A 12340-nucleotide genomic window follows, 5' to 3' on the forward strand; every position below is an offset into this window, starting at 1 on the left:
GATAACTGTCACTTAGACCCTAATTTCAATTTTCATATATGTAGTTACTAATAACATGATATTCCAGAATCAGTTACTATTAGACTGACTTACCCCATATTTAATATGATTCAGCCCTTAGCAACCAGTCTGCATAAAACTGCAATTTCACTATTCAGTTAAGATGGCCGCCACTGCCCTCACCCTGAGGCTAATCCCGCCTGCCCTCACTAGCCAGTAACAATAGCCCCCCAAAAGTGTCAGTAACCAGAGCCCTCCTCCTAAAGGGTTAAACTCCTGCAGCACAAAGGGGTCCTCTTACCACATGTTGCTTTCATTTATACACTGAGCAGACTGCAGATCTCCCTTCCCTGCGCTGCTTCAGCTCTGCATTGTCCCAGTCTGCTGAGTGAGGGAGCGTCTGCCAAGCGCAGGGACAGGGAGAAGTGCACACAGCCCAGGCACTGTTATCAGCTGCTGGGGAGGACCTGGCTTTTAATCATTTACTTACAGTCCCTAGCTGTCAGTAATCTGACCTTGCACACTGCATGCTTCTGCGTCCTCCGTCCTTCAACACATAGACGGACCATGCCTAGCAACCCTATTTTAAGCAGAGGTAAAAGTAGGCAGTACAGGGAACTAAACTGTGGAATTAAGGGGTAATTGAATACACAGTGAAAAGTTGAAATAGGGCCACCAAGGAGATATTAATCACCACAATCCAATACGCCAAATATATATATATATATATATATATATATATATATATATAAAACAGTTATACTTTAATTATAGCATTTATATTATTCTATATGGGTTAAACAAATAGATTAAAACCACAATGTGGCTTGAGCATAAAATATGTCCAGCCTTTCCTTACTCACGGTTATACCCAGTAGAATTCTGTTGCTACCAGTTGAAGCACAATAGGCATGGATTACATTTCCTACATAGGGTTTTCAGGCTTTTCTAAGATGGGATCCAGGGTAGAGTTGGATATTCTGTACCTCTGTACCCCTGCCTACAAGCAGAGCACCCGCCCCAAAGGAGCTAATAATTTTTTAAAGGTAGAAATAAAAGGTATATTTTATAAGGGGGTTTATTAGTTTTGTTCTGGATAGAAAACGTAACTGTAGAAACCAGTGTCAGGCAGCTGCTGCCAAGGCCAATAAGGGGTGCATTAACTACCTCAGGACCGCCGTACGCAGGATTGCGTCCTGCCGGCGGTCCTGCTCTTCTGGGTGGACGCATATACGCGTCCTCCCGCGAGAGCCGAGATTTCCTGTGAACTCGCGCGCACAGGCGCGCGCGCTCACTGGAACGGAAGGTAAGCGAGTGGATCTCCAGCCTGCCAGCGGCGATCGCTCGCTGGCAGGCTGGAGATCCGAATTTTTTAACCCCTAACAGGTATATTAGACGCTGTTTTCATAACAGCGTCTAATATACCTCCTACCTGGTCCTCTGGTGGTCCCTTTTGTTAGGATCGACCACCAGAGGACTCAGGTAGGTCAGTACAGTAGCACCAAACACCACACTACACCCCCCCCCCCGTCACTTATTAACCCCTTATAAACCCCTGATCACCCATGATCACCCCATATAAGCTCCCTGATCACCCCCCTGTCATTGATCACCCCCCTGTCAGGCTCCGTTCAGACGTCCGTATGATTTTTACGGATCCACGGATACATGGATCGGATCCGCAAAAAGCATACGGACGTCTGAATGGAGCCTTACAGGGGGGTGATCAATGACAGGCGGGTGATCACCCATATACACTCCCTGATCACCCCCTGTCATTGATCACCCCCCTGTCATTGATCACTCCCCTGTAAGGCTCCATTTAGACGTCCGCATGATTTTTACGGATCCATGGATACATGGATCGGATCCGCAAAACACATGCGGACGTCTGAATGGAGCCTTACAGGGGGTGATCAATGACAGGCGGGTGATCACCCATATACACTCCCTGATCACCCCCCTGTCATTGATAACCCCCCTGTAAGGCTCCATTCAGACGTCCGCATGCGTTTTGTGGATCCGATCCATGTATCCATGGATCCGTAAAAAATCATGCGGATGTCTGAATGGAGCCTTACAGGGGGGGTGATCAGTGACAGGGGGGTGATCACCCTGATTACCCTGATCACCCCCTGTCATTGATAACCCCCCCTGTAAGGCTCCATTCAGACGTCCGCATGCGTTCTGTGGATCCGATCCATGGATCCGTAAAAAATCATGCGGATGTCTGAATGGAGCCTTACAGGGGGGGTGATCAGTGACAGGGGGGTGATCACCCTGATTACCCTGATCACCCCCTGTCATTGATAACCCCCCTGTAAGGCTCCATTCAGACGTCCGCATGCGTTCTGTGGATCCGATCCATGTATCCATGGATCCGTAAAAAATCATGCGGATGTCTGAATGGAGCCTTACAGGGGGGGTGATCAGTGACAGGGGGGTGATCACCCTGATTACCCTGATCACCCCCTGTCATTGATAACCCCCCTGTAAGGCTCCATTCAGACGTCCGCATGCGTTCTGTGGATCCGATCCATGTATCCATGGATCCGTAAAAAATCATGCGATGTCTGAATGGAGCCTTACAGGGGGGGTGATCAGTGACAGGGGGGTGATCACCCTGATTACCCTGATCACCCCCTGTCATTGATAACCCCCCTGTAAGGCTCCATTCAGACGTCCGCATGCGTTCTGTGGATCCGATCCATGTATCCATGGATCCGTAAAAAATCATGCGGATGTCTGAATGGAGCCTTACAGGGGGGGTGATCAATGACAGGGGGGTGATCAGGGAGTCTATATGGGTGATCACCCCCCTGTCATTGATCACCCCCCTGTCATTGATCACCCCCCCCTGGTAAGGCTCCATTCAGACATTTTTTTTTGGCACAAGTTAGCGGAAATTTTTTGTTTGTTTTTGTTTTTGTTTTTTCTTACTAAGTCTCATATTCTACTAACTTGTGTCAAAAAATAAAATCTCACATGGACGCACCATACCCCTCACGGAATCCAAATGCGTAAACATTTTTAGACATTTATATTCCAGACTTCTTCTCACGCTTTAGGGCCCCTAAAAAGCCAGGGCAGTATAAATACCCCACATGTGACCCCATTTCGGAAAGAAGACACCCCAAGGTATTCCGTGAGGGGCATATTGAGTCCATGAAAGATTGAAATTTTTGTCCTAAGTTAGCGGAAAGTGAGACTTTGTGAGAAAAAAACAAAAAAAAAATCTATATCCGCTAACTTATGCAAAAAAAAAAAAAATTCTAGGAACTTGCCATGCCCCTCATTGAATACCTTGGGGTGTCTTCTTTCCAAAGTGGGGTCACATGTGGGGTATTTATACTGCCCTGGCTTTTTAGGGGCCCGAAAGTGTGAGAAGAAGTCTGGGATCCAAATGTCTAAAAATGCCCTCCTAAAAGGAATTTGGGCCCCTTTGCGCATCTAGGCTGCAAAAAAGTGTCACACATGTGGTATCGCCGTACTCAGGAGAAGTTGGGGAATGTGTTTTGGGGTGTCATTTTACATATACCCAAGCTGGGTGAGAAAAATATCTTGGTCAAATGCCAACTTTGTATAAAAAAATGGGAAAAGTTGTCTTTTGCCAAGATATTTCTCTCACCCAGCATGGGTATATGTAAAATGACCCCCCAAAACACATTACCCAACTTCTCCTGAGTACGGCGATACCACATGTGTGACACTTTTTTGCAGCCAAGGTGGGCAAAGGGGCACCTTTCGGATTTCGCAGGCCATTTTTTACACATTTTGATTGCAAGGTACTTCTTACACATTTGGGCCCCTAAATTGCCAGGGCAGTATAACTACGCCACAAGTGACCCCATTTTGGAAAGAAGACACCCCAAGGTATTCCGTGAGGGGCACGGCGAGTTCCTAGAATTTTTTATTTTTTGTCACAAGTTAGCGGAAAATGATGATTTTTCTTTTTTTTTCTTTTTTCCTTACAAAGTCTCATATTCCACTAACTTGCGACAAAAAATAAAAAATTCTAGGAACTTGCCATGCCCCTCACGGAATACCTTGGGGTGTCTTCTTTCCAAAATGGGGTCACTTGTGGGGTAGTTATACTGCCCTGGCAATTTAGGGGCCCAAATGTGTGAGAAGAACTTTGCAATCAAAATGTGTAAAAAATGCCCTGCAAAATCCAAAAGGTGCACTTTGGAATATGTGCCCCTTTGCCCACCTTGGCAGCAAAAAAGTGTGACACATCTGGTATCGCCGTACTCAGGAGAAGTTGGGCAATGTGTTTTGGGGTGTCATTTTACATATACCCATGCTGGGTGAGAAAAATATCTTGGTCAAATGCCAACTTTGTATAAAAAAATTGGAAAAGTTGTCTTTTGCCAAGATATTTCTCTCACCCAGCATGGGTATATGTAAAATGACACCCCAAAACACATTCCCCAACTTCTCCTGAGTACGGCGATACCAGATGTGTGACACTTTTTTGATGCCAAGGTGGGCAAAGGGGCACATATTCCAAAGTGCACCTTTCGGATTTCACCGGTCATTTTTTACAGATTTTGATTGCAAAGTACTTCTCACACATTTGGGCCCCTAAATTGCCAGGGCAGTATAACTACGCCACAAGTGACCCCATTTTGGAAAGAAGACACCCCAAGGTATTCCGTGAGGGGCATGGCGAGTTCCTAGAATTTTTTATTTTTTGTCGCAAGTTAGTGGAATATGAGACTTTGTAAGGAAAAAAGAGAAAGAAATAAATCATCATTTTCCGCTAACTTGTGACAAAAAATAAAAAATTCTAGGAACTCGCCATGCCCCTCACGGAATACCTTGGGGTGTCTTCTTTCCAAAATGGGGTCACTTGTGGCGTAGTTATACTGCCCTGGCAATTTAGGGGCCCAAATGTGTGAGAAGTAGTTTGCAATCAAAATGTGTAAAAAATGGCCTGCAAAATCTGAAAGGTGCACTTTGGAATATGTGCCCCTTTGCCCACCTTGGCAGCAAAAAAGTGTGACACATCTGGTATCGCCGTACTCAGGAGAAGTTGGGGAATGTGTTTTGGGGTGTCATTTTACATATACCCATGCTGGGTGAGAGAAATATCTTGGCAAAAGACAACTTTTCCCATTTTTTTTATACAAAGTTGGCATTTGACCAAGATATTTTTCTCACCCAGCATGGGTATATGTAACATGACACCCCAAAACACATTCCCCAACTTCTCCTGAGTACGGCGATACCAGATGTGTGACACTTTTTTGCTGCCAAGGTGGGCAAAGGGGCACATATTCCAAAGTGCACCTTTTGGATTTCACCGGTCATTTTTTACACATTTTGATTGCAAAGTTCTTCTCACACATTTGGGCCCCTAAATTGCCAGGGCAGTATAACTACGCCACAAGTGACCCCATTTTGGAAAGAAGACACCCCAAGGTATTCCGTGAGGGGCATGGCGAGTTCCTAGAATTTTTTATTTTTTGTCGCAAGTTAGTGGAATATGAGACTTTGTAAGAAAAAATAAAATCATCATCATTTTCCGCTAACTTGTGACAAAAAATAAAAAGTTCTATGAACTCACTATGCCCATCAGCGAATACCTTAGGGTGTCTACTTTCCGAAATGGGGTCATTTGTGGGGGTTTTCTACTGTTTGGGCATTGTAGAACCTCAGGAATCATGACAGGTGCTCAGAAAGTCAGAGCTGTTTCAAAAAGCGGAAATTCACATTTTTGTACCATAGTTTGTAAATGCTATAACTTTTACCCAAACCATTTTTTTTTTTGCCCAAACATTTTTTTTTTATCAAAGACATGTAGAACAATAAATTTGGCGAAAAATTTATATATGGATGTCGTTTTTTTTTTGCAAAATTTTACAGCTGAAAGTGAAAAATGTCATTTTTTTGCAAAAAAATCGTTACATTTTGATTAATAACAAAAAAAGTAAAAATGTCAGCAGCAATAAAATACCACCAAATGAAATCTCCATTAGTGAGAAGAAAAGGAGGTAAAATTCATTTGGGTGGTAAGTTGCATGACCGAGCGATAAATGGTGAAAGGAGTGTAGTGCCGAAGTGTAAAAAGTGCTCTGGTCATGAAGGGGGTTTCACCTAGCGGGGCTGAAGTGGTTAAAAGAGGCATAGAATCACAGGACGAGAACATAGTCCTGCTACTGATGGTGAACTCACTAAAAGAGTTCAAATGGGGCCTGTATTCCTGGAGTGTAATAATATTACAGGTTATAATATTATAGATTACAATTATTAGATTCTGGAGAAGTGTCAATCCAGGGAGTTATTGTGATTGCCCGATTGGAGTCGAGAAGGAATTTTTCTCACTAAAATGAGGAAAATTGGCTTCTACCTCATGTTTTTTTTTCCCTTCCTTTGGATCAACTTGCAGGATAACAGGCTGAACTGGATGGACAGATGTCTTTTTTCAGCCTTACAAACTATTATTAGTTATTACTGTTATTATGTTACTCTTCATAACAATCTAAAGTTAATGCAAATTGCCACCATAGAAACTGAAGCAGCATACTTTGTGAAAAACAAAATTTGTGTCATTCTGAAAACTTTTGGCCACTGCTGTAGAAAAGCTTTGACAATCGCCTATTGTGAATGTTAGATCCTGTGTTACCTATATATAGTTGAAATCTATCATTCTAATCCTTCTTGTAATGATGAGTAGATATCTGCAGTAATGTGATCGGTACAAACCAAGAAGTGGCCAGTGCCGAAACTGCAGGATTTTTATGTTTTTTGTTTACATATAGATACTGATCTGGAAAATGTAAAAATATCACCAAAAATTATTTGAATAATTTTTCTTTATGTTTAAAACATTTTTTACACTGTAGGTTATTTTCTGATGACACATTCCCTTTTAAGTGTATAAAAGAATGTAATAGTAACTTTGGAGACCTACCAATAACAAAATCTTATCCAGCTGCAGTTCATCCTGTTCCTCTTGGTCTGTCTAGCTCATCCCTGTATAACACACTTTATTTTACATACAGGCACAGACTGTGAAAGAAGTGTTTGCTCGACAGCTGATGCAGATGAGTGGAGTTAGTGGTGAGAAGGCAGCAGCAATACTGGAAAGATACAGCACCCCAGCCAGGTAATGTATGATCTTAACTACTGTATAATGCTGAACACATTTATCTTGAAGGTTGAGTTTTTTTCTGAACGTAAACAATTGTGTGCAAATTGGTTAAAGGGCCACTAAACCCAGAATCCAAACAAAGAAAAAAGAACAGCCAACAAAACTTACAGCATTTTTCAGACTATAAACTTTTTTCCTCCAAAAAATAGGGGAAAAGTGGCAGTGCATCTTCTAGTCCGAATGCCATCATGGAAGCAGTCATTAGCATGCGGAAGGTGATGGCAGCCCTGCACTGTCTGCACTCACCTTCTTTGGTCTTCTTCTAGGTCCCATTGTGGTGTCCTGACCGTGCACAGTGGCAGGACGTAGTGCACAAAGGCATTCACAATGACCTGACGCTGTGCCACGTCAGTTAACAGTACAAAGCGGGACCTGGAAGAACCGATGGAGTGGTGAGTCCTGTATCTGCGGTGCCATCCGGAGCAAGCGAGGAAACTTTATTTATTTTCTGGCGTCTGATCTGACTTTTGATGGGTTTTGCGAGATGCTAGGGGGTGCAATCTAAAGCTGGTAGGGACTGCTTGGGGTCTGATCTGAGGCTATTGGAGCTTGGCGGGGTCTGAACTGAGGCGGTTGGCGCTTGGGGGTCTGATCTGAGGTCTGATGAAAAATGGGGGTCTGATGAGGGTCTGATCTGAGTTGTGATAATGAAGGAGGATCTGATTTGGGGGGTCTGCTCTGAAGTTCGATCTCGAAATCCTATATTGTCTTATAGTCTGAAAAATACAGTAATCTCTTTGTGTCTTTGTCATTTGCTCTTGTTTTGTCAGATATCACAACTGCATAACATGAAAAATAAACTAGAAAAACAGTGAATTGTTCTCTCAGGCTGTAGCCATGCCTCCCTACCCAACCGCTCGCCCTCTGATGCTAGTGCACATGAGCCAGGAAATTTAGGAGGGAGGCACTGGGTTTAGTCTGGATAATTGTTTCTACACAGTAAGTGTGGCCATTTTATTGGAGGACTAGCAGAAGGACCCGGCTTCACACTGGTATATTTCATCTATTTCATTTAATGTTTGTTTATCGTTAAAAGATATCCATAGTGTCTCCCATAACTAACCTCTACAGGACCAGGCCCTTTTAACAGTGAACTCCACTGCCCCTCACTCCTTAACACTGACCCCCCCCCCCCCCACTGTGCTCCGCCTCATTACAATGGGACTTCTATAGCAGCCCGCCCCTTAACTTTGATCTTCACAGCAGCCCACCCTTTTTACAGCGAGTTTCACAGCCCCTCACTCCCTTGACATTGACGTTCTCAGGGGCACGCCACCTTAACAGTAACCTATACAGCACCCTGCTGCTTTAACAGCGACCTCCACAGTGTCTGCCCCTTTAACAGTGACTTCCTCAGTGACCTCCACAGTGTCCGCCCCTTTAATTGACCTCCACAGTGCCCACCACCTTAACAGTGACATTCACAGTGTCCATCCCTTTAACAGTAACCTCCACAGTGCCTGCCCCTTTAACAGTGACCTCCACAGTGCCTGCCCCCTTAAACAGTGACCTCCACAGTGCCTGCCCCCTTAAACAGTGACCTCCACAGTGCCTGCCCCCTTAAACAGTGACCTCCACAGTGCCTGCCCCTTTAACAGTGACCTCCACAGTGCCTGCCCCTTTAACAGTGACCTCCACAGTGCCTGCCCCCTTAAACAGTGACCTCCACAGTGCCTGCCCCTTTACGGCTAGGGCTACACGACGACATGTGTTGTGCGACATTTTTTCTCAACAATTTTTATAATGATAGGCTATGGTGTCGCACTGCGACATGTTGCGACTGCGACACGACATTCGCAAAAAAATCCATCCAAGATGGATGCATGTAGCAGTGTAGTTGTGCTCTGTGTCGTGTGACTTGGGTTGGCTGGGTTGTTATGGAAACCTTTCCAAATGATGGTGAACTCACTAAAAGAGTTCAAGTAGGGGCCTGTATTCCTGGAGTGTAATAATATTACAGGTTATATTATTATAGGTTACAGTTATAAGATTCTGGACAAGTGTCAATCCAGGGAGTTATTGTGATTGCCCGATTGGAGTCGAGAAGGAATTTTTCTCACTAAAATGAGGAAAATTGGATTCTACCTCATGTTTTTCTTTTCCCTTCCTTTGGATCAACTTGCAGGATAACAGGCTGAACTGGATGGACAGATGTCTTTTTTTTCAGCCTTACAAACTATTATTAGTTATTACTGTTATTATGTTACTCTTCATAACAATCTAAAGTTAATGCAAATTGCCACCATAGAAACTGAAGCAGCATACTTTGTGAAAAACAAAATTTGTGTCATTCTGAAAACTTTTGGCCACTGCTGTAGAAAAGCTTTGACAATCGCCTATTGTGAATGTTAGATCCTATATATAGTTGAAATCTATCATTCTAATCCTTCTTGTAATGATGAGCACATATCTGCAGTAATGTGATCTGTACAGACCAAGAAGTGGCCAGAGAGTAAGGGCCTGTGAGCTTCTATTGGCTGATAAGGGACATGTGACCGTGTGTATGGCAGTTGGCATATGCAGGCTTGTATTGGCTAATGCAGGTTATTTTTTCGGAATATCTCAGGAATGGTACGTCCTAGAGAGCTAAGACCTTGGCAAATACATTTTGTACAAAATTACTTGGGTCCGTCTGCCAAACGTCAAGGCGATCTCTATAAGACGGGAACCTAACACTAAATATTGTTATGTGCCATAATGGCCACCATACAATTCAGGGAGTGTAGGTGTACTGGAGCTGGACGTGTGGCTGACTACAGTTGGTCTTTCACCCCTGACTACCTAAGGCTGACTTTAATTAGAGTAAGTATAAAGCTGTAGCCTGCTCTCGTATTTATTGGAAGCCATTTGGCACCAGGAGAAGTAATAGAGTTGGCTCAGCATGCATGTTAGTACCTGCATCCCTGTATTTAATGGAGGCCGTTATGGCACCAAAAACGGTAAAAAGCAGAGTGGACCCAGCATGCATGTGGAACCTTTATTCCCTGAATTTTATGGTGGCCGTTATAGCACATAACAGGTAGTATTTATTGTTAGGTTCCCATCTTATAGAGATCGCCTTGACATTTGGCAGACGGGCCCAAATAATTTTGTACAAAATGTATTTGCCAAGAATCTCAAATGTGCAAAATAAGCGTAGCATTACCACCAGAATGTTTTCTATAATTATGGCATTATTGTACCTTATTTGTGTTTGCAGAGTGCTGTTGCATTGTCTTTTTTAATTGTGTTTCTAGCCATGGCAGCGTGCACCTGTGCATTGGGATGTGCTGACTGACTGACTGAAAATAAGTGTATAACATTGTATCAGCATGGCTCCATGAGGGATCTGTTATGTTAAACTAATTTAACCCCTTCCCAACTGCCATATGACTATTTACATCAGGACTTGGCTAAAGTCCGTGACTGGCAGTAATGCCAATCACAGACATTTAACACTTCAGATGCCGTGGCCAATCCTGACAACAGCATCTAAATGCTCAAAGGCCAGAAACGCGTGCCACAGACTATGTGATGCAACATCGTAGATATTGCAGGCCGTGTAATCCTTTTGACAGTCTCTTCTTATGACCCACAGCCTGCTTTCTGCATATGAATGTTGTTCTTCCACCGAGGAGAAGGAGAAGTTGTTGTCAAATGTGAAGTGTGGAAAGCTACAGAGGTATGTCCTGCAGCTTGAGGCACTCCCTGTAATACAGGGGCTATTCTTAACAGAAAAACATTTTTGTTTAGTGCAGAAAACCTAGTCCATGTATATGAAATCTTTGTGATTGAGTGAATTAGGAGCTCAACTTACCTTTTATAATTAGCACAAGAGATGGCACAATTACTTTCAATAGTTAATCTCTTTGCAGAAATCTTGGACCAGTCCTGAGCAAAACTATATCCCAGCTTTACTGCACCAAGGAAGCCTTGTCCTGAGGAATGGTGACACAATGCAACTTTACTGAGCGACGTGAATTTCCAGCTTGAATGTTGTGCAGTTAGTCTACCTCCCTGAAGATGGTGTAAATACTTTAGAGATAGCCATAGATGATTAAACTATCAACCTATTTTGATCACGGATACAATCATGATTAATACAAGAAAAGTGGAAAATATTCTTTTAGGAGGATTAAAACGATAAAAAATCTGTACTGTGGAACTGCATCTGTTATCTTAACTCAATATTCACAAGTTGAAGCTCTGTGTGACTTTCCAATCCAGTGTAGAGCTCTGAAAACACAGGTTTTTCAAACTTTTATTGAGTCCATAAGAGGTTACTCTTATGGACTCACTGAAGTACCTTGCTGTAAGTAGTTAATAGGATCATTCCCGTAGTATGTCTTAAATAGTATTTTACCATTGAGCACATGCTAACAAAAAGTTCAAACCTAACTGTTTTTAGAATACCTACCATGTGAACCGACCCATTCACATGGATGTACCTGCAGTAGACTTAGTGTGCTAATATTTTGGGGGCTTCTTGCCAAGTGGAACTGTTCAGTGTTTGAAATCATCTAGCTATTCTGAACTGTTACTTAGGTCTACCTCATTTTCTGAGACTTTGACCATACCAGAGCAAACTATATCCCACTTTTATTAGTCTGTACTTATCAAGGACCACTTGAGTGTATACTTCAAATAGGTGTTTCATTTTTCTAATGTGAATTTAAGAGGTAGATTGTAAAATCAATGATATGTTGTACTGATGCTTTATTTGAATATGTCCTCAAATTTTCTTATTGTCAATAAAATATTTTTCAGATTTTTTTATATGTTTTATCTGTGTTAGTAATTCACCCAAAGTGCTACAGTTATTAAACAAATACTGTGTAGATGCCATATATTTGATGTGGACTGATTATGCAGAAAGCAGAAGATGGAAGTAATTAACATGACAGCTTCATCTGCAAAAGTGCACAAACCCTTAGCATATACCTTTTATAAAATTATAGCCTGTAAATAAGGAAAAACTGATTTGCTTGTATAAATCATTATGCAGTCTAGAAACTAGGTACACTCTCGTATGAACCCTTAAACATTTTGGTTTTCACATGCTCTCACTTATGTTACTTGACTTTTCAGCTCATTCATGTACAACAGAACTTGCCAGTATTATGCAAGCGGGTGTGGACCCACTGTGCCACTGACTGGCTATACTCTGGAGGGGCGTGACTAAGCAATTACCTGGTCTTCACTAGA

The 12340-nt window shown here is 42.7% G+C and overlaps 1 protein-coding gene across 6 annotated transcripts in view; it reads left to right on the plus strand.

The window, feature by feature from the left end:
* Positions 1-11896, plus strand: part of MUS81 (MUS81 structure-specific endonuclease subunit) — a 391902-nt gene extending 380006 nt beyond the window's left edge. For all 6 annotated transcript variants that reach the window (XM_044271087.1, XM_044271085.1, XM_044271088.1 and 3 more), the window contains 3 exons: positions 7008-7111; positions 10734-10817; positions 11011-11896. In XM_044271087.1, coding sequence (XP_044127022.1) covers positions 7008-7111; positions 10734-10817; positions 11011-11077 — 255 coding nt within the window. In that variant the 3' untranslated portion in view covers positions 11078-11896. The remainder of the gene's footprint in view (positions 1-7007; positions 7112-10733; positions 10818-11010) is intronic.
* Positions 11897-12340: the final 444 nt, after the last annotated feature.

Source organism: Bufo gargarizans, chromosome 10 (assembly GCF_014858855.1).
Source record: "Bufo gargarizans isolate SCDJY-AF-19 chromosome 10, ASM1485885v1, whole genome shotgun sequence".
NCBI classification, from domain to species: domain Eukaryota; kingdom Metazoa; phylum Chordata; class Amphibia; order Anura; family Bufonidae; genus Bufo; species Bufo gargarizans.